We start from the raw sequence: 23405 nt of genomic DNA, 5'->3' as shown, positions 1-23405 counted from the left end.
ACCTGAGCCTTACAGGGTCTTCCTCCCCCGGCCCCTGAACCCTGTAGAGTAAGTGCCACATCCCATCCATTTCTCATAGTTGACTATTCATTTGTACCGTACTCTTTCCAAACCAGAGCCCTCTCCTCACAATTTTGTCCTGTCCTCTCTCTGTCCCCTCACTTCAACACCCTGTAACCCTTGCCTCCGTCCGCTGGGGCTCTCTCCCAGCTAATAGAGTGAGAGCAGCAAGTTTACTTCCAGCTTCCATAAACGCAAATCCAAAACCAACTCATCGGACTCAGATTTTTCACATTTTTTTTTTCAGTCTAGGGAAGCGTGGGTGGTAATCGTGTCTGCCTACACTGAATGCTCCCTCTTTGGCACTAAAGTATGTATTATAATAATAACTATTATAGCATACCGCCGCTGATCCTCAAAGTGCTCCTTAGAAAAGCCCTCCAGGTGGCCAGACACAGGCTGATCCACCCACCACTGCCCCCCACTGCACCCCCAAGGTGCTGGAGACCCTCTGCCAACAATGGAGCAAGGTGTGCGGAAGCCCCCCAGGCTCACCTCACACCCCACCTTCTCTCACACACATTACCCCAATGGGTCGGGGCAGGAAGCACGGGGCAAAGGCTGTTTTTAAGCTGTATCCTTGGGAGAATGGAAGGAAACCGAAAATATTTCCTCGGGTTGCACTTGGGGCAGGCGAGGCCCCACAATAATCAGCACTGATGGCCACAGTTCATCCAGACCCCTCTTTAAATTTTCCATAGGAAACGCCGCCAGCAATTCCGAGAAAGTTTCATAGTTTGGCATACGTCGGGTCATTTGTGTGAAGCAGATCCTCTCTGTATTGTTCTGAAGTTCAAAAACATGCTCTTCTCGTCACCCAGGTGACCCCGTTGCCGTCTTCATGTAATTTATGGACTCATCATGCTCTTAACCACAACAACATAATTAAAAATTCAAACTTTTGTCAAAACCCTGCAGAGATTGGGCTCCGGCGACCTCTGCAACTTTAATCCCATTCCCCCGTCCCTCCCTGGTTCTCTGGCCTCCCGCACACAGACCTTCCCAGGGAACTGAGATGCATGAAGCTCTTCCTGACCAAAGGCCCTTAACTTTCACTAGTTCCTTTGCCCGGGGCACTACCCGCTCCACCCTCCTCAAACCCACGCAGCAACCACAGCGATCTTTTTAAGAATCAGATTGCCGCGTCCCTGCTGATAACCCTTCACCGGCTTCTGCCTCTTCTGAGTGCCCACAGGACTCCACACTGCCTCTCCCTGGGCCTTTATCACTTCTTCTCTCATGTCGTCACCACCTGCGCACGTGCCTTACTTCCCCACGGGATGGAACGCAGGACTTGGGAGGGTGACTGTTGGATGGATGGATGGATGGAAGGGTAGATGGACAAAGTGAATAGAAGGAGGAAGGAAGGAAGTCTGACTCTAAAAAATGCCAACCAAGACCCAGAACATACAGAAATCTCCCAGGAGTCCAGGCAGCCGACATAGATTACGTTGTCTACATATATGGCATTCTGTGTGAAAAAGCTACTGTTTCAACCAAGAAATAAAGAAATAAATCCACAGTGAAGTGAGAATAGAAAGAATTCTAAGAGGAACCTGGTACTTTAAGTTAGAAGGAGTGTCTGAGACTTTCAGACTTTTTTTGAGGTGGCCGCATACACCAGACACCCTATTTCCGCACCAGGATCGCCTGCCCTTCTGTGGTCTGTGAGCCTGGAACTGCGAAGGCCAGCTGCCTGCCAACTCAAAGGGCAGCCAGCCTAGGGCTGCGCGGGAGGAGGGGCAGGGCCTGGAGACCATGAGATCAGTTTGCAGTGATCTGGCAGCCTTGACAGGTAATGTACTTGGCTGGTGTGTGGGACTAGCTCACGAGCTAGGAATTCGAGCATCATGTTTAAACTTGACAATGTGTGCTGGCTGCTATTACGTAGAGCTTTGCTGTTCTCACTTCCATTTCAGCTGCTTCGTGCACTAATACTGATCCAGTTAAACAACAGCAAGTTTGTAAAAAAGTTACCTATAATCCCTCGCGGATGGGTCCAACTATAAACCATTCGGAGATGACGCACAATCCTCTTCCTTACTCAGAGCGATGCTCCATGCCTTGTTTTTCCTTTCCAGCATGGCGTGACCCTCATTCCCTTTCTGGGACATTGGATCTTTTCCTCTCCTTTTTTGGATATTTTCTTCCTTTCAGTATCATGATGCTATCCTGTCAGATTTCTTCTTGGTTTCCCAACTTGTTCCCCAAGCACACCAAAGTCTTTGCGGGCCCCTCTCTTTCCCCAGCTCTAAATGTTGGCATTCCTCAAGGCTCAGCCATGGCGAACCTCCACGATCCTCACTCTAGAAACCTCTCCTCCTAGCCAAGGCCTTCAGTGATCGTGACAGGTGCTGACACGCCAAGACTCTTCCCTGGCCCAGATTTCATTCTCAACTTTAGACCCTCGTGCTCTGCCAGCCACTTTACATTTCCAACGAGTTGTCTCGAGAGCTCATTACACAAAACGTGTTTAAAAGCAAACTCATGGTTGTACCCTGTCAAGTAAGAAAGCTGGGAGCTGTCCTTATAGGTTCTCTAGCTTTCTCTATTCTGACCAGATTCTATTCAACACCACATTTGATTGATATGACCCAGTAAAGAGCTCCAGTCCACCCAAGTCCACCTCCACTATGGCTACTCTAGACCAAACCCCAATCATCTCCAGCCTGCCATTGCCTCCTAACTGAATTCCCTGCACCTTCCCTTGCATCTCTCTGCTCAGTAGTCACAAAACCTTTTCAAAGGACAAATTTTACCACGACCTCTCTGTTTAAAACTCTCTGATGCCTTTCCTTTACATTTAGGGTAAATACCAGAATTTCTTACCATTGGCCACAAAGATGTCTGTGTTCTAGTCCTACACATTTTTCTAGCGGGATTTCCCAAAACGCTGCCCCTGGAGACCTCTTTCTCTCCCCTCCATTCATCTCACACTTCATTTCATAGACTGCTCCCTCTGTGTCTTTAAGTTCTTGTTTGTAAAAGGAAACACGTCGTTGTGAGGACAGGTGAGTTGGGACTAACAATCCTAACCATGGTCTTCTGTTTTGTTTGTGACACTGATAATAGAACATTACTTTGTCTTATTGAATACTGTTCCTTTTCTTGGAGACAAAGAACTGGCCTCATGTAAGTAAGTGACTGTCACCCTCATGCAAATAGCTAGATTGAAAATGGTGAATAATATTACGGTAATGGTGAGAATAATGTTTCCTGTTTAAAAAGTGACAAGTGCTTATTTTCAGAACAAAAGCAATGATTGAAAGTGTCCTTAAATAGCAATCTATTCTAATGTGTTTTTACAAATACTCAAATTGCGCTTTACCTACAAAGGCTAAACGCAAGATACATACCTGACACCTATTGGTTTGGTATCAAAAGCATCAGAAGTTATCATCCCATTTGCAAAACATCAAAGTCTCCACATTGGGATGACCACTTCATACCTTATATAAATATCTAAGCACTACAATGTACACCTGAAATGAATATACTATTATATGTCAACTGTAGTTGAAAAAAATTTATTACATTAAAAAATCAAAGTCTCTAAATCTGAGATACTCAAGATGACAAGATGAGTATGTTTACTATATTATACTTATGTGTTATGATGAAAATGCTCGTAAGTATTTTCTAGTTTTAAAACTTCCTACATGAAATTTTGCTTTCCGCTGTTTAATATGGTTCTCAGCTTGGGCGAATACTTTAAAACAAAATCTGAACAGTTCATCATTGAAACTGATCTTGAATTTTATGATTTAACGTGTGACTGCTTCCAGTTTTATCTTTTTAGGGGATGTCACAACATGTCTTCTAGTTAGAATAAGAAAACTGAACCAGCTAAGAATTCACTTGCTAAGAATTGAACTGAATTCTGTTTTCTCGCCCACATTTTTCACAGCTGCCTTTTCAGCCAGTGCAGCCAGAACCATATGCTGCCAGATTCTTTTGGTTCCCGGGACACGTAAATGCCCAAGCAAGTGTGCAAGGTACACCTGGGAGGCCTCCGGGCAGAGGACAGCGGAGGTGAGCCTTCCGCTCACACCGGCCATTCACAATGAAAAACACATGGGCAAATCTTTCCAACTCCAAATCGCCCAAAGTTATCAACAGTCCAAGAAACTCAGATCGATGCATTTTCCTTTGAAAGATTATGGCTGAAAAAAATTATCTATTTTCACTGAGTTTATAGTACATGTTGTTATAACCTAGCCTTGGAAAAGGCACATGTGGACTCAAATAACTCAGCCTCGGGAAGATGACAGCAGGAAGCCACACCTGGAAGTGTCTTCCCCTAACTCCCCAGCAGGGTCCAGGCAGCCAGTGGAGAGGGGGAAAGGAAGCCCCAGTGATTTTTGTCTGACTAGCAAAGGAAGAGGCAGAGGGCTCAGTGTGAGTGAGCTCAAAGGCAAAAGGGAAGAGAAGAATAGAATAGAAGAGATGCAGCAAAGCCCCCCCCTTCTCTCACAGCTGGCACCTTCAAGACCGGCCCCCCCAAGACAGCTGGTGTCAGCTGTGGCACAAAGACTCGGTCTGTGTCTGCAGTAAAGATTCTATGTGATAGTATTCATCCTCGCACGTGTAACCCCACACACGCCTGGCCACAAAAGGAGCAATGTCTGTATTTCTCTGAGCTCATCTATAAAGAAATGCACTCCAATACAGAAAGTGTATTTGATTGTTATTCTAACAGCATCGTGTCCACAGAGCAGTTTGTGTCTGGCCCGGCCAAACGTGTCATGTGCCCCTTTACAAAGCAGATGAAAGAAAGTGAGAGAGTCCAGGACTGGTAGAGGTGACACCAAAGTGAAGACCAAAAGGACAGAAATCATGTATGAGGCATTTGAATGAAGAAAGGTTTAAAAGGAAGTTCTGATTTGGACAGAAATTCTGATCTGTACTGAAATTTTTGGAGTATCCATTACATGTGGTATTTCAACCATCAACACTTGCGTTGGCTCCTTAGAAAAGCTATTCTCCCTCTTTAAAGGTTACTGCTTCTCCCTCTTTAAAGCTTTCATTGCTTTTATGAACAGCACATTTTTGCACATGGAGATTAGCCACAGGTTTTTTTGCTATAACCACATCCCTTCACAAAGATGCATACACTTAGGTGTTTGTGTGCTCACTACACACACCATCACAGTTCCCAGTTTTGACAAAGGAGCAGTGGTAATTCATGTAACACTTACTATGTTGGGAGAATATGTAAGCAATATATCAGAAAGCGAATTAAATGGTCTTTTAGGAGCCCGGCCATTTTTATATATCCACAACTACAAGTAACAAATACTCCAAGAAGGGTTTGAACCACGAAGCCCTCAGGGTGTGGAAGCCATGTGTCCTGGATCTCAGTGGGGCAAGTGTGCTACAGCTCTGCTGTCCCTTCCTCTCGGTCCCCACAGAGCTCAGCATGGGGGGACTGCCTCCCAGCACAAACAACCCCCTTGGTGAGGCCAGGGCAGGAGGTAGGGTCACTGGTGGACCCATTTGCACATAGACCTGTCTGTTCGGGATGAGACATGATCTGTAAACATTAGGAATCTCCTTTTACCAAAAGCAAAATGGCCAGTGATTTGAAATAGCAGTGAATTTGTGTGAAGGTTATGTGTTCAATGTCTTATCAACACATAGACATGCCAGCACATATTAACACATAGACATGCCTCTGAAAGACCCCATAACTTATACCCCTGGTCTCCAACAGGGAGAGGAAAATAAACTGGACACAAATCTGCATGTATAGATTCAGTGTCCACAGCCATTGAAGAACAATGACTGATAAAACGGAAAGGCTTACTGCTGTCCCTTAAACTGTCCTTTTTGACAATGAAGCCACTTGTTCAATTCCAAGCTGCATGACGCTCTGACAACAGAGTTGCACCAAAAAAAACAGAGGAAAAAAATCTTGATTATTGGAAATCTGTTCTCTTGTCAATGCCCCACAAACTACAGTTTACCCTTGTTTTTGACCTGATATTTTCACCTTTGAAGGAATGGCTGCTATGTTGACTCACATACACACCTAGAGACTTCCGATGTCCCACCTAGAAACATAAGGGATGTCCTTCACAATATTGATCATCAAGATTCCATCAAGTCTGGAATTAATTTAAATGAAAATTCTGAAGGATCAGAAACAAGCCAAGGAGGTCTCTTGTTAGAGCACGCTAGCACCTGAAGTCCGGTCCTGGGACCGACTGTGGGGCTCTCATCAGGGCAACTAGTTTTCTCGGCTGGGACCTTCCCATCTGTAGGAGAGGACCACATGTGCCTGATTCCAGCTCTGGTACAAGCACCTGTGGGAATTCAACACTTACTTCACCTCCCTGCACGTCATTCTCCTCGCCTATAAAATGAGAGGCTCTTAGAGAGAGCCCCCATGGCCCATTCCCATCCAGTTCCAAGATGCTGCAAAAAGAGAAGAAAGTGGTGAAGCCTGCAAGCCTTATGGCAAGAAATACCCACATGTGTGCAGCAGAAGATCTGTGTAATTTTTCCAAAGCCTAAGTTAGTGTGAGCAAGGACTTGGCTGCGATTTAATTTTTTTTCAGAATGTGAAGATCATATTCACACAAGAAATAAAAATAAAATCTGGGAGAGAGACAGTTGGAGTTCTGTAAATGGTATAGAAGCCTGGAGAAGTCCAGGGTATGTAAGTATGCGGTTGCTCAATTGAACTCCACCTCTCTGCTCAGAGAGTGGAAGGGGAGAGCTCCGGCCCTTCTCACACGGATCAGTGTTGGGAGAACCATTCTTTTCGTCTTCTGTAACTGTGATATAAGATGCCTAGTTGGTTGGGGAGGCACAGACACAGACAAACAGTCACCCACAGACACAGAAAAGACTTAGCTTTCAGTTTGGGCATGACATTATGTCATGTACCTGGAGGTTATATTAGAACACAGCCCAGGAATGGTCTAATAATTTAATAAGTCTAATTTGTGACTAAATTCGAGTATTCTAGAATCTATGGGGCTTTCTATTTCTGTACCAGTAATAGACGATCCAAGTCTTTGCAAATATCTCTAGGGGGAAAACATCAGTACAGGTGAGCCACTAAGAACTGAAATGGAACAAAGAGTCCCAGGATTGACACCTTAATTTCACGCTCCTGAATGTCCCATAAATACTGATTACAAAGCAACATTCTTCTTCAGTTTCTTGGACCAGTGGAGCTAAGCCAGTGGCTGGCTACCCCTAATGCAGGCCACCCAGAATTTAAGCCCACCTAGAAATTTCCAACTTGCACTCCAACCCAATTCTATACTCCCGTTTACTGTGCGCATTTGAATATAAGGTAAAGGTGTTTGTTTTTACATTTTTTAATCTCAGGGGAGAAAAATGTCACATTGAAGTCTTTTCATAACCTCTCATATCATAGGGCACTTTCTCAAGGATTTTATTTTAAAACTAACATATTGTTTGGGGAAAGACACATTAATTTGAAATGACCCTGATCAATGCTTTGGATAGCTATTCATGGGAAAGAGGCCGATTCTCAAAACTTTTTATTATCTCACAGTGGTCAGTGCTGAAAGTTGTCATAAATAAGCATTTCAAGATGATTATGTTGCAAAGAGCACAATGCTTTGAGCACAATGTATGCTCAAAGATGATTTTTAAATATTTTGAAAATTGTGTACTTTCTAATGACAGAATTAAAAAAGCCTCGAATAGAGTTGTTTCTCAAGCCACCTAGCCTGAAGTGAAGAAGAAACTGTATTAAAAGTGCTTTTAGGGATCCTAAAGCTATATGGAAAGAATTTGACTATAATTATTTCATGAAATGAGAATGAAATAACCAATACTTCTAAGTTAGTAGTTCATAAATTATGTGACTTTAAATATGTTCATGTAGCTAATTTACTAAATTAAATATAAAGAGACATGGGACCATTGCATCTGTATTGCTAAATATTTTCATAATTAAGTTGGCCAATTTTTTTTTTTTGGTGAGAGGAATGGAGATTAGTGGGGAGACCTTAACTATTAAGAAGTAAAAGACCATCTGCCATGGGGTCACCTCGTATCTGGGCATATTCTAGGGAGCAACAGATTTGCTGAATCTGCATGTGATGAGGTCTGGCAGTTAAGCAACAGGCATGGGGAAAACATGGTATAAAATCCAGTCTTGAAATTCCAATCTGGGTTCCTTGTCAGGTTCTTCATCGTTTGTTTGACTGGGTAAAACTTAGGGTGTGTTTCAGCTTAAACAGAAGGCTTCTCATCTTTCTCGAGCTAATTCGAAGAGCCTTCAAAAACGTCACCACTTAAAACCGAGAAGGCAACATACGGACATTCAGCATTGGCAGGCTGGTTCATTACATAATCATAATATTGAGGGCAGAGTGAGTGCTTACGAGGCACTGTGCAAAGTGCTTGATCACAACCATTTATTGTTATTAGCATCTTAGAGAGGAGGAGACAGAGGAACAGGTGCAGTAGCTTGCCTAAATCCCACCACTGGTAAATGTGGGAGCAAAATTTGAACCCAGGCATCTCACTCCAGAGCCTACACTCTTATGCATGATGCTATACCACTTAAACAACTCAAATAACAGAATCTATGAGAGTACAAACTCCCCACGGTTGCTCCCCACTGTTCATAGCACCTCTTTTTCAGCATCCGGCCACAGGAGAAACCACATTAGTGATCTATAATAATCCTGGAATCTGAGCTCGCCATTCAAGAACAGTTGCTTCAAAACTTACATGATGGCCGAATCCAACAGTGTATTTTAGTCCTCATCTTTGTATATTCATATTTTTGTACCTGAATTTCATTTGTCACTGCTACAAGGTTGAAACTCTTGTTAACTCTTTGGCTAACAGAACACACCTTTTTCTTCATTTTCCTCAATGCTCATTCCTCCGAGTCTCTTTCGTTGTTCTTGCATCCCCTTGTTAAGTGTTGAGGTTCCTCTTACCTCTGTGTCCCAGGTAGTCTCATCTGTTGTCAAGGCTCTGCTTTCCACCTTTGGGCTCCCTACTTTGTATTTCAAACGTTCCTCCTAAAGTTCAAAATCATAGCTTCGGCTGTTAACCAGGGCTGTTGGACATCTCTAGTCTCATCTCAAATTCAAGTCCCCACAGAACTCAGTCCCTCCCCTTCAGGCTTGCTTCCAAATCTCATACTTCTCTTACTGTCCTCATCTCTTTCCATGACTTCACTGCCTAACCAATCACATGACCTGAAGCCCTGGACCCATCCTGGACACTTATTCCTCCCAATTTGCCCTTACTGGTATTCCTAACACACTTATTAGATCACCCAATGCTTTCGATTTTACCTTCTAAATGTCTCTGTAACTTGTCTCTCCTCTTTGCTGTTCTCACCACCGTGATGAAACCCTTTATCCTCTCTCACTTGTACTTTTGCAGTGACTGTTCATTGGCCTCTCCCAGTTCAACTTCATCCTCTAAGCCCTTGAGCAAGTGAACTCACCCACTCCCTGCTTATAAACCATCTACATTTCTTTGTTTGTCTTCAGGGACTGCACAGCCTGGCATGTAGGTCTCTCCAGAACCAGACTCTTGGCTACATATCTAGTCTCCTTCTAGCCCCTTCTCCAGCCATACCCCTCCATGAACTGGGATCCGGACCATTGCAGCTACAGTCTCTCACACCAACCGAGAGCTCCTGAGTGGGAGTATTTATCTTCCTTGCTGATATCCGGATTATCTGAGTTCACTGTACCTATACAGATGGCTTTAGGCAGTTTTTAAAATATGGTCCCAGGCATTTTAAGACGCTTTACAATAATTGCTCATCCTTTCGATAGCTCTACGGAGTTGCATGGTACTACTGCCTCCATCTAACATCTAACAGGCGAAGAAGCAGACTCCGCGCCACTGAAGAGCCTGAAAGATTACTTATCAGGATGCAGTAAGTGGATGAGGTAAAAGTTGAAGCCAGGTCAGGCAGACTCTAAGCCCTGTGCTTTAGCTGAGACCAACCCTGAAAGCCTCACTAGTGACATCTAACACCAAGATTTTGCCTTGGAGGGGACAACCAAGAAGCAACGTTGTGGCTTTAGACTCTCTCAGGTGTGGCCCACAGGAGGCACAAGGCCGGTCACTTAGGGAGGTGGCAAGTCCCATGCTTTCCATCCAACTCCCACCCTAGCCCAGCGTCCCTGAATGGAAAAGCACGAATTATCCACCCTAATGCCAAATCTTTCATTCTCCTTGACCCCTGAATGATGGCCTTGGGGAAGGGAGTCTAATACTTTAAGCAGTCCATCCCCAAAGATGAGGATGGTCTAGAAATGAGCCCGAACGCTGCTTCCAACTCAATGGTCTAGAAGACAGAATGCTCAGAGCTGGTCCTTCCTTGAGAAAGGAAAGTCCACGCTCTGTCCGCTGGAGTCTGATTTCGTTAAGCAGTTGATAGCTCCCCACACATTTGCTTTTCCCATCTAATGCCAACACACACACACACACTCAACTATAGCCAAGGGGAAAGTTGCTTCAATAATTATCCAGTATGTAAATATGTACCTTGTTTCCTTATTACTTTTGTAACATGATTCCAAAAGTTTCGGCCTAAGAACCCTGAATCAAATTCTAATTCTGTCTCCGCCAGCAGCTGCCTGTGTGGTTTCGTGCAAATCCATTTCCAGTTTTGCACTTTTTTAGGCCAACAGAGTCTAGTAGTCGATCTATAAGCTGCTCCTATGGATGCTAATATTCAGACACTATTCAGAGAATTTTACGATGTTTTTCATTGGGTTAAGACTATTTATCCCAACTCAGGGGAAACCTAACCTACGTGATTATTTTCATAAATAATTTTTAACATGATAGTCACGATGATGGGGTTGGAAATGAACTCCAAAAACATTTTAGAAAAAAAAGGATCATATCAATGCATTTAAACACATGCTAAAATATTTGTGCCAGTCACATACATTCAGGCCAGCGTCACCCAGACTGCACCATAATGAAGGGACTATCTAAGATGACCCATGTGCAACTGAAAATTGTCTCAAGTTCACACATGCACAAGTGTGAAAACAGCTCTTAGCCTGATTGAAATGATTATTGGAATTGCCATCAGGGGCAGAAAGCAATATAGACATGGAAATTCAGGGTAATTACACAGGTAAGTGTCCCTGATAGAACTGAGTGACAAGGAAAACACCCCTTACGTGCTGTCACAGCTGATACATGCGAACGGCAGACAGTTGCTAGGCTGTCTGAAGGTTTTGTTTACATCTGGTCTGCTGAGCTTCTTACTGGGGCACCGCAGAGAAGAGCAAACGATCTATGACGTATGTGCTGATTAAATGTCTGCTGAAGAAATACTATGTGGAAATATTATAAAAAGCAACATTAATCAAAACTAAAGCGTCTTTACGGCTCTTAAGCCTCATTTCCCATCTCCGAGATGAAACGGGAATTTCAGAAGGATTATTGAAGAAGTTCATTTTCCATCTTAGCGGTGTTCCGTCACAGAAAGTGTGCCCACCAAAACTCCATCAATGAAAGCACGCGATGGGAAAAGGATTTCTACACCAACATACTACACTGATCGCACAGGGCGCCCTGATCAAAAACAGCAGTCAAGGAACATTTGTAAAGTAAGGAAAACCCTGGTCTGGCTCACCTACCGGCTTCACATTTTTAAGGCAGATAGCTCTATAAAGTCATACTAGTCTTAGTGAAACCCCGTCTTGAGAAAGCCCCAGAGGGGCGTGGGGGAGGGAGCTCTGAAGAGGTCGGGGCATAGTGGGCGTCCTGGGAGCTGCCTGCAGCCAGCACAGTCCGCACGGAAAGGCCAGTCCACAGCCCGGGGCTGCGACGTCTCCTCCTGGCAGCCGACTCACCTTCCCTCCTGGAGGTGGCCCGGGCGGCAGGCAGGAGCAGCGAGAAGCAGAGGCAGCAGCTGAGCCAGAGCGCAGGCATGGCCGGGCCGGGCCGGGCCGGCGCGCCTTCCGCCGCTGCAGGGGTCGCTGCCGGGCGCCTGGCGGCTGGTGGTTCTCACTCTGCGCTCCGCAGTGCCTTCCTTTTCCTGGATCAGGTGGTTTTATCGACTCTTCTACCTGACTCAGTCCTGACAGGAAGAGAGCCTGCGTTTCAGGGTGTGACTCACCTGTGAATAAGGAGGACCCAGCCCTCGGGAGGCAGAAAAACAGCGCACGCCGAGCTGTAAAAGCACTCACGCGGCCACGGGCTCCCCCCTCGCGCACACCTGGCCCGCCTTGGGTGTGGTGCCGGGGCTGCGGCCCAGGGATCCTTCTGGAGGACTGTGCCAGAGGGCTCCATCTCTCCCGGGTGGTCCAGGGCACCGAGGGAGCTAGCAACCCACCCCTTCCTCAAACTGGGAGGTCCAGTCGCATGTGCGCAAACTCAGAAATAAATCGGCAGCCCTGATCAGCTGTGATCTAAAAGGCACGGAGAACAGGTCAGTCTGAGAGGGACAACATGGTCCTCTTCTTCCTCTGGCCTAGGCTCAACCTCTTTCAGAAACACAGCAGCCCGACCCCAGCCCACCCACTCTGCTGACCCCTCATCCTTTCCCTCACCGTCACGGGCCAGGACTAACGGTTCCCTTCCGGGTCCCCGTAACTTCCTGATCGCTTGGGCTACCAACTCATTAAATCCCCCGTGGACAGGTGGGTCCCCATTCTGTATCCCTAACAACAGGTACAGCTTCTAGGTCACAGTTGGTGCAAAATAGATGATCTGCTGAATTGAATAAAAGAGGATGCAGATGTATTAGTCCTCCTTCATCATAGGCCATACATTTCACTGGCCATTGTCTATGGACCCATTAGAAAATGTTTGTTGACACCAACTGTGAATATCAATCACCCAAGGCCACCGTCCTGGCTGAGGTGAGTGAAATCTAGAAAACTGAACATCAGTTGGGCACATCCAACATTGTCCTTTCACGTCCCTGCATCCTCTGCTCCTTGTCTTGCCACCCGTCCGCAATGCCCCACAGTCCTGCAGCTCCAAAGAACAGAGGCTTCCTAAATGAATCTCAAATTTTCCAGACTAGAATTTTATTTTAGTACAGACTATTATTGTTTATTTTATCTCAAAAGGTGGAACAGATATTTGCATCCATCATCATTTTCGGATAGTGATAGTCCTTAGCACATACATAGTACCTACTATTCTATTTGTCATCATTGTTGTTAAGTCCTTTATCCATAATCACCTTTAGTCTTCCAAACAATGGTATGAAATAAGTGTGCTATTATTCCCCCTCTTTGCAGATGATAAAACAAAGGCTTGGAAAGATCGAGTCGCATGCATGGCCGATAGCAAGTGGCAAAGCCAAGGTTCCAAAACAGGCAACCTAGTTCCAGAGCCCATAAACCCTTCGTGAGGTCAGATTACAAAGCACCAGGAAAGACACGCTGACAATTTCAAATGAATTCAATGGCAGTCAGTGGTTACTTGTCTGCATTACAACCCAAGCAGGTTGTGGACTATTGGCCCATGTCAATAAAGCCCAGTCACAATGGACTCTGAACAAAGATTTCTGATTTTCCTAACACGTTAGCTCTGAAAGAATCCCGAGAGGCCTCGGGGATTAGAAAATGGACTGCAGGGCCCTGGGCACCAGGCCAGCCAGCAGCTCCCTTATGAAAGAAGTACTTGCCGGTGTTTCTCAGTCCCTCCCTCTCCTCGTTGCCTTATTCTGGGCCTCTTCACACGTCTGAACCCCTGTCTGGCTCAGGCTTGCAACCTCTGCTCCAGCCTAACCTCCTACCTCGCTCAGGGACGATATCAACCCCCTTTGCCAATTGGGAAATTTTTCTCTAGGGCATTGCTGGGGTTCAAAGTACTCTCATGATCAAGAGTCAAGGTTCTGCAGCAGAATCCCAGGGCTGAATCCTGGCTTCATCTCCCATGAAGTCAGGTTACTTAGCTTCCTCTGAGCCTCAGTCTCTTCATCTGTAAAATGGGGACAATAATAGGGTGCTTACCTGGAAAAGTTGTTGGGAAAATTGAGTTACTGATCTATCCACTGTTTAGAGCAGCCCCAGGCATAAACATATACTATGTCGACGAGCTATAATAATATTATTATCACTAAGCACTGTCAGTTTTTTCTTGTTATAATTACTAACAAATATCATAAGAGACAGACGGAAGTTTTTCCAAACTTCTGTGGAACTGTTGGTCTAATCCAGGTTTATGTCCCGATTACCAACATTTGCCCAAAAGTTGTTAATCAGTTTATATTTTTGCTGCATATCTGGACACTTTTTCACATTTGAGTTGCCTGAGAAATGGCTTAAAATTTGTGCATTTAGAGCTTCATTTAAAATATAGCATGGGGGGATCTTGTACTCAGAGGAACTGTAAAGGTCAGATGTATGTACTATATTCTTATGATTAACTTCAATGAGCACATACTTTTCAAACAGGCAACAAAACAATTGATTTGCTTTGCCACGGGACCCAAATAAATTTTTTTTTCAAATCCAGGCAAAAGTCAACTTGATGTCCATGTAGAAAAGGTTAAGATGATAAATTTTATGTTATGTGTATTTTTAACACCATAAAAATGTGGAAGAAAACACAACTTGATAATGCTCACCAATAAAAAAGAATTTATTATTGATACATACAGAACATGAATGATTTCAAAAGTGTTGTGCTAAGTGAAAAGAGGCAGACACAAATGCGCAGATTCTGTATGATTTCACTCGCATGAAATTCTGGAAGAGGTGAAACTACAAGGAAAGAAACCAGACCGGCGGTCAGCAGAGATCGGGGACTGACCACAGTGGGGCATGAGGACCAGTCAGGGGGACGAAAGAAACATCCTGAAGTATGACGGTGGTCAAAGGTAATCAAGTTGTACACTTGAAATAGGCCAGTTTGATTGTGTGTAAGTTGTGTGTTAATTTACATACAATAAATTAATATTAAAAAAAGAGGAAAGGCTCAAAAAATCTAATTGATAGTTAAGATGATACATTAATTCAAATGTGCAAACTCCAACCCAGAACCAGAAACAGTGCCTGCATAAGCTGTGATATGCACAGCCCAGCACAGGCTGAGTCCAACCTTGAATTTCGCTGGTTCTGATGAGCTCTCAGGAGCTACGTGCACAAAGGCCATTTCCAGCCTTCAGGCAGAAATACCACCCAAGAATTGCAGGGGGACCCCTCCTTCTGGAAAACTGTCTGTTTTGGCAATTTACAAAACTTAAGAGTTGCTTTTCTGAAAACGTTTGCTTAGGGGCATGGATTTCAAACCTGTCTAAATATTGTTCTAGGAAGTCAGCACTTGGATCCTCTTATCTTCCTCCAAGTCGGCACGTTCATCCAGAGCATAGGCTCTGGTCTCAGTGAGGGGCAATGGCCTAGCCAGAAGTTCCCCAGTCCTGGGAGACGGATGGGGCATTTCCACTGGGCGGGGCAGGAAGGCTGAGGCCCTGGAAGTCCCCTCTGTCCATTGTTTCATTTGCAGCTCAATCACCTCCCTGCCCCCACCCACCCTGGGACTTTCCTTTTTACAATGCTGTGTAAATCACCTCGCAAAACTGTCATCTCTGCACCCCAACCTCCCCGATAAAATGGCAAGTGACATGTTGATTTTCCCCTTGCGTTCCATCAACCTGAGTTTACTTTCAGAAGGAATGTCTGGCATGTCACCCACTTTCAAACTCACTTGTGATAAAAACTGAAGCACTGGCTGGCTGTTCACATGCCGGCAGCAGACCCGATTCCCTGCCCTTCACCTCCCCAGACAGTGCTCATGACGTCAGCTTTGCCAAAAATCTTAAATGCAAAATAAAGTAATCAGGAGGGAAAAAAAAAAAACAGCGACTCCCCATGTTCATTGTAAAGGAAAATGTCCATACATGGACAGGCAGCATTTCCTGGATCGGCTGGGCAGATCCGCTGAGGTTGGCCAGACTCCAGAAACAGTCTTCTCTGAACTGAGCACCCAGCTCAAGTGGCAAGCTTCCATTTTCTGCAGAAATGTGTGTGGCGTCCCCCCCGCTGGTTCCAGGGGGCTTGTAGAAGCCAGTCCCAGATGCAAGCAATGCCTTTGACTTTTGAAGGGGAGACAATCCTTTTTCTGCAGTGGGCTGGGGTACACCGGGACCGGGACTCAGTGGGAAATCACAGCTATGCACAAACAATCACTTCATTTGCATCTATTTTGGCATAGTTATTACAGATGGAAATAGTCACTTTAGTCTTTGCTTACCAGTAACACAGATGGAGGCTGTCAGAGAGGGAAGGGAAGGCACAGGCTCAGAAAAAGGACAAAACAGAAAAAATAAATAATAAAAACACCAAGAGAGTGAAAGATTCCAAGAGCAGGAAGTTCAGTAGATTCAGGGATGTGGCAGCTGTCATGTTCCTTTAGACTGGAATTTTGTCATCCACCCCCGTTTGAAATGCCCCGGATTAAACACTCCCCGTGGCTCCTTGGGGACTCTAATACTTGGACCAGAGATATTCTGATTCGAACGAGAGGCTACCAGATTTGAAGGAGCTCACGGCACCGAAGATTCTTCCTTGGGCTTCATTGGTGGGGGTCAGGGCTGCACAGGTGAGGAGGAAAAGCTGGAAGTGAGAGGTGGCCACCCTTGGTTCAGCGCTCCCCAGCCCTGCCGTTCAGAAGCCAGAAAGGAGTGTGGGCAACCATGTTTCTAAACCTGCTTCTTAATTTCAATCTGGAACTTTCCACCTTTCATAATTCACTCAAGAAGTCCGGAAAACTCTACAGCATTTGGAGTGTATTCCTCTGTCTTAAGATAAGAAACGTCGAATGCGTTTTAAACATCTAGTAATAATGTTGACAACTACAATGCTCAGAGTGCAGCTGTATGGAATGTTCTGGATTTGCCCAGCTCAGTGCTGGGAAATGCAGGGGTTCTGGAGTTTGTTCCTCACCACCACCCTAGGAAGTGGCAGGTGCTCTTCTGACACTCGTTTTGCGGTTATTCAGGCTTCCTCACAAATCCATGCCAACACCTCTATATACAGTTATTACTGAACTCTACTATATAAAAGAATTAAGCCTCACACTGGATACACGCAGCCTTTTTCCCATTAAAAAACAAACCAACAAAAATTAGTTGGAACTTCAAATAAAATATGAAATTCCAAGTCTTTACATATTACGTTCTGCAGTGACTTCTTTCCTGCAATAAAAGTTTGGTTGTTAGGGATACATTTCCTTTTCACATTACCTTTTTAAATTCTTCAGGGTGCGGTGACTTCAGATTCTTACGCAACATCCTTTTACGTCATCCAATCGAGCCTTCGTGGTTTTCTCTTGGTCTGATATCTTAATCCAGGTAAGGGCACTTTGTTGAGTAATTTAATTCTTAAACTCCTTGGGATAACTGGAAATTATTTTTGGCCTAGAGCAAGGAGTCTGAGAGACCCGAAAGAGAGTAGCTACCTCCCCAGTTTCAGTTTTTCTAGGGCTGGTTATACAGAAATCCCCAAACATTCCTGGGAGGTTCTTTTTCAGAAAGCCTGCAGATTGGATTAGACCTCGGTTAAAAGGCCTTAGACCACAGCAGTTATGGAAAGAGCTACTGATACTCACGGGAAAATCAACCGATACTCCTCACCAACCGAAACGTTTCTCATAGTCTACTTGGATTTAGTAGAATTAAGAAAGTGATTCAGACAACGTAAACCAAATGACACATTTCTTCACCTATCTTGCTGCTTTAGGTGACTGTATTTTAGGCCTGAATTATTTGAACAATTGTTTCGATGCTCTGCTCTTCATTGTACAAATATACAGCGGAGCAAGATTCCATTGTCGTTGCTTTATCAAAGCTACTAATGTTTTTACTGTTTTCTTACCTCAAGGCCCTCTTTTAATACAACCCTTGGAACTAACATAAAACAAAGCAAAAGCAGAATATGGCTACTTGGTTTTTCAGAAGAATTGTCTATATGGAATCGAATATATTTTATATGCTTCAGGTTATACTTAAAATGAATTACATCCATCCTAAAGATTCTACACACACACACACACACACACACACACTTTACATGAGCTCTAGGTAGAAAATGTCCTTTTGAGTAAAAATTATGGGCTTTGTCTGGCTGGTTTCCTCTTTAGGTTTTAGTTTCATATTCAATATTTTCTAAGAAGAGGGCAATACCATCGTGGAGGATGTCAAGTACAACATAAGGAAGATAGTCAGTAACATCGTAATAACCATGTACGGTGGTAGACGGGTACTCGGCTTATTGGGGCGATCGCTTCACAAGGTGCATAAATGTTTAATCACTGGGCTGCACACCTGAGACTAGTATAATATTGGATTGTCAACCGTGATTGAAAAATAAAAAAATTTTAAATTATTATCAGGCAGGACCCATACATCTATGAAACTTTGGGAGGAAATTAAACAAAAGGGGCGTGGGGAGCAATTCCAAACATCTGACCCTCAGGGCCTGACGGAAAGCCCATCTTACAGGTAACTGCACCGATACTATCAACATTCTAATCTTTCCTGTTGAACGTTTCTGAAGAATTATTAACTTCATCGATAAATGTATATTCATACAATTGAATTTAGTGAAGTTCCTTTCAGAGCCAGATCTTGTCTCTCTAGTCAAGCACAACACCGATGTTTCCCTCTGGGTCACAGACAGAGACAAAAGGGCGATAGCACAGGAAGGTGCACCCACTCAGCCAGCCCACCCTCACCCAGAACCAGGCTGTGGTCACCGGAGCACCAGCGGATGTCTTGGGGGTGGGTGGTGTCCAGGACACTAACCTTAAATGTTTAGGAAAACAGCTCAAAATACCATAAAATTTCCTTCTGAGCACATTATGGAATTATCGTCTATAAATTTAAGCAACTCTCTTTTAAAAACACCTGTATTTTCTAGGAACTTTTGATTGGATATAAACATAAACTTTGTGATATTAAAACAGCCTCTCAGTTGTCCTTGGTTCTAGAACTTTAGGATTTGCTAAACAAGAGTATATTTCACCATTTTCCAATACTTCATGACTTGGCAAGCTTTATCTATATGTCCCTTTGCCTTTCTGAAAAACCCCATTTTTAGAGTCATCTAGCAGCCTGTCCTGATCCTGATTTTGGTCTCTCTTTTTAGAATGTTTCTAAGCTTTCTTATGACTGTCTTTGCAAAGAGACTCAACTGTGGAAGATTCTTTCATTGGAATGTGCTCAGCTTGCAGTCATTCTCCTCGTATCCTTCAGGGGAAATTTAGATAAGGTATCATTTCCGTCACATAAATATTTAAACTGAGATGCAGAAAGGTGAGATTGGGCCTGGCTAGAAGAAGAACAGTTCTAAAATTCAAATTCTCTTATTTTATTAAAATAATTGGATAGATCACCAAAGCTATAAATTCCTACAACTAAGAGACTAAAATAAATCTGAAAGAATGAGCAACATACTTCAACCGGAGATGTTGCTTATGAAAGTGGTTTTTTTTTAAACATTTTATAAGTGGTTTCGTATTTTCTTCACAAACTCTTTTATTAAGACCTAAGGTTTAAAATCGTTTTCATCCTTTCAGTTTTCAATATGCTTTTGAAAGCTACTTTCTTACATATATAAAGCTTGGAGATGGTGAAAGGAACAGACCCACAGTTAAGATGGTCGGTGTTAACAGAAGGGAGGGAGAGTGTCTGTATCCTTCATGTCTCTTTACATCCACATTCTCAGTCTCATCTCAGAGAAAGTACCCCCAACCCCGACATTTCGTAAATTAAAGGTCACTTAATCAAATCTTTGCTGCCCCCTGGAAGGCCCACACTCACCAATCTAAGTAATTTTAAAAAGCTATTGTAGTTTTATCCATATTTTTTAATGGTCAAAAGGAACCTTTATAGAAATAGGCGTCAACTCTTTTTAGGCTTCGCAAGTTTTGAGAGTCATAAACTTCTTTTGAAGTTTTCTGTCAGCTAGGATGCGTTTAGCTGCAAGTAATCGAAGTCCCAACTCAAAGCAGTTTTTGCAATAAGCAAACCAACAGGCTCAAATAATGGAAAATCCAGAGGGCAGGTGGGACATGGGGTTATATCATCCTGGGGGCCAATGATACCATCAAGGAGGCAAGTTTTATCTCTTCCATCACTCGGAGAACACTTCGTGTGAAGGCTGGTTGCTCTCATAGCTATAGACTGGTGGCCAGTTAAATACAATTAGGGTTATATGCTTCCTTATTTATGTAGGCAGGAAGACATCGAAGCCCTCTCCCCCAAACTTCAAACAAAAATCTTTCCTCTTTATGGGGCCAATTTAGGTCACATACCTGTCTCTGAACCAGTAACTATACCAGGAAAATGCTTTATGCTGATTGGTTTACACCTAAATACCATAACCACTGATAAGAGTTTTGGGAGAACTGTGATTTGTTTAGGCCAGAGGTCAGCAGACAAGGCTGTGGGCCTAGTCCCGCCCACTTGCTGCCTCGGTAGAGTCTTTATAGAACATGGTCACACCGCACCCACTATCCACGGCTGCTTCTGCACAACAAGGGCAGAGTCCAGTCATTGCTAACAGAGATCATAGGGCCCAGAAATCCTCAAATAGTTACTCTCTGGAAATTTACAGAAAAGGTTCGCCAACTCCTGGTTTGGGTCATTGTGGGCCCGCTTTGGAGCTGAGTTCAGTCCTCTAATCACGGTGTACTACACAATGAGAGAAAGTTGGACTTGGTGGTGGGGTCCATGGAAGACCTCTGCATGCCAGCCTAAGTGGTTTTTTTCTCTTGTTTTTTTTTCCTGAGTAGTGCTGAAAAGAAACGAACGCACTAGCCTCAGAATGGAAGCCTTAGCTTTTGAAGTCCCTGGACTTCTCTCTTCTAGATTCATTGATAGCAGTTCCTCACACCGATCTGTGTTCCAACCTTGGCTATAAGGTTCTTTGTTTGGGTTTTTTGTTTGTTTATTTTTTTCTTTTCTGAACTGTCTTCAAGTTAGTTGTCAATTTCATGGAACCAGGCTACTCGGACTTTCTTCCAGACCTCCCACCCACCAAGAGCATTACTTGGAATTCCCCAGAGACCTGCCGCAGTCATAGACGAAATCTCCCGCAAACCAGGGCTTTGCCAGCCTGGTCAGTCCCAGGAAGAACCACTCCTGCCCACGTTTGCGTCATGCTTTTCTAGGTGAGCAATTTCCTGCCCACACAGCCATCTGGCCTTTCTTTTTCCGTAGCTTTTCTTGTTTGTGTCTATTGTGACAGGTGCAGTCCTTGTCCACTGTAGAAACATTATAAAACACAGATAACCAAAGAGGAAAAAAGAAAGAAAACTTGTCACCATCCCACACCCCAGGGCACTTTTAAAACATGCTCTGGCATGTTCCAGAGGTGCAGTCTTCCCTCCGAGTGAGCTCAACGAGGTTTGACTTTTCCAGCAGGAAGTCGTAATGGAACAGTTTATTTTGCAGCCCCCTGTAAAGTTACCGAATGCATCTCTTCTTTGACTAGCCTTCCAAAGCATCTTTAGCAAGTTGTGAGCTTTCTGACCATGTTTGGAAAAGGGTAGAGTTGGAGAAGATGCTGTTTCCAATTGCTTTCTTGGGGCCTCACATACATCTTTTGCAAACATGAAAGAGAACCTGCTTCTCTCCATTTGGGCTGGCATGTACAATTTCACCTTATTTTGTAAATAGAAGGGAGCCACCTTTCTGAAGTACAGGGTTGGGAAGCTCTGCTCAGCCTCACGAATCCTCATTTAGGCACACCTGTGGGTTTGCTCATGCTCATTATAGAAACCACTTAAAAATGCTCCAGGGTTGGGCTGTTCCCAAGACATCAGATGGGTACGACTTAGATTTAGGGCTACAATCAACTACAGGATGGGGTTCAGCGTCATTCCAAGTGCCTGTGGGGACCTGAGTGTGGGATCAGGACCAACAAATGTCGTGATTAGAATGCAGGCGGGACTTCAGAGGGGGGCACTTTCCCGCCCTGCTCACAGCACCCACCCTGCTCACAGCACCCACCCCACCGGCACTGCTGCTCTGCAGGGTCCACACAGGATCCAGCTGAGGCCATGGGCCCAAAGAACTCTGGCCATTCATGTCGTAAGGATAATTCCTGCTGAAGAGAGCGGGAGCTCCCAAAGGCCTGGAAGAGGGGTGGACGGAGGAAGAGAGCACACAAATGATGCAGGTTACAAGAACACTGACCATGGGCACAGGCTGCCCAGGTGTGTATTCCAGCCCCACTGAGACAGACAGATTGATCTTGGCTCCCGAAACTCCCTCGGCTTGATTTTCTTCAAGGAGGAAAAATAATGACCGGATAACACTCACCTACTTCATAGTGTCGGCTGCTGTGAAGGTGAAAGGCAATCAATGGGCTAAAAACTCAGCACAGTATCCTATGTAAGCCTGGGCTCTTATTTTTATGCGGAGGAAAGGGTCCAGAGTGAGAGAGCTGGGAGTTCTGGAACATACTTCTCTTTACAGAATTGCCTGTCTGGCAATTCTGTGTGGTCCATAGTTACAAGTTTCTGATGACCCAGAGCTGCCTAATTCATGATCAGGCTTTCTGCATCAGACTGACTCTGATAGCAGTAGAGTTTACCTCTCAGTCAAATAAAGTTTATTTATTTTTTATCCTCACCCAAGGACATTTTTTCATTGCTTTTAGAGAGAGCGAAAGGGAGAGAGGAAGGGAGAGAGAGAACCATCAATGCAAGAGAAAAGCATTGATTGGTTGCCTCCCATAAGCTCTGGACCAGGGATCAAACCTGCACCCCAGGCATGTGCCAAGACCAGGAATTGAACCCACAACCTTCCAGTTACTGGACAATGCTCTGACCAAGGCACACAGGCCAGAGCTCAAGTAAATTTTTAAAAAATAGATTTTAGTTTAAAAAAGTAGAGTTTAGTTTTTAGAAAAACTATAGATTTAGAGAAAAACTGAGTTGATAGTAAAGAGAATTCCAACATATCCACATCCACTTTTCCCTTTACATTGTACATCAGAATGATATACTTGTTATAATTAATGAACCAACATTGATACATTATTATTAACTATCATTCGTATTTTATTCAGACCCCCTTGTTTTTTTGTCTAACGTCCCTTTCCTGTCCCAAGATCGCACCCAGCCTACCACATTATTTATTTGTCATGGTTCCTTAGGCTGTTCTTGACTAACACTTTCTCAGACTGTTTATGTTTCTGATGACCTTGACAGTTTTGAGGAGTCCTGGTCACTGTTTTGTATAAGGTCCCTCGGGTGGGCTTTGTCTGATATTTTTCTCATCATTAGATGAGGGGTTTGGGGCAGAAGACCACAAAGGTAAGCACCCTTTTTGTTTGATCATGTGAAAAGAACGCGATTAACAACATAACGTATTGCTGATGATGTTGACCTTGACC

At 44.1% G+C, this 23405-nt stretch overlaps 1 protein-coding gene across 1 annotated transcript in view; it reads right to left on the bottom strand.

Annotated features, from left to right (window-relative positions):
- LAMC2 (laminin subunit gamma 2) overlaps positions 1–12499 on the bottom strand; it is a 54612-nt gene extending 42113 nt beyond the window's left edge. The window contains exons 1-2 of the mRNA XM_037145669.2: positions 12263–12499; positions 11898–12124 (exon numbers count right to left, since the gene is read on the bottom strand). Coding sequence (XP_037001564.2) covers positions 11898–11976 — 79 coding nt within the window. The 5' untranslated portion in view covers positions 11977–12124; positions 12263–12499. The remainder of the gene's footprint in view (positions 1–11897; positions 12125–12262) is intronic.
- Between the last annotated feature and the right edge of the window lie 10906 nt (positions 12500–23405).

Source organism: Artibeus jamaicensis, unplaced genomic scaffold (assembly GCF_021234435.1).
Source record: "Artibeus jamaicensis isolate MK-2021 breed Jamaican fruit bat unplaced genomic scaffold, CSHL_Jam_final contig_327, whole genome shotgun sequence".
Classification (NCBI taxonomy): Eukaryota; Metazoa; Chordata; class Mammalia; order Chiroptera; family Phyllostomidae; genus Artibeus; species Artibeus jamaicensis.
Note: the sequence above shows the minus strand (reverse complement) of the source record. Positions and strands in the feature narration are given on the sequence as shown.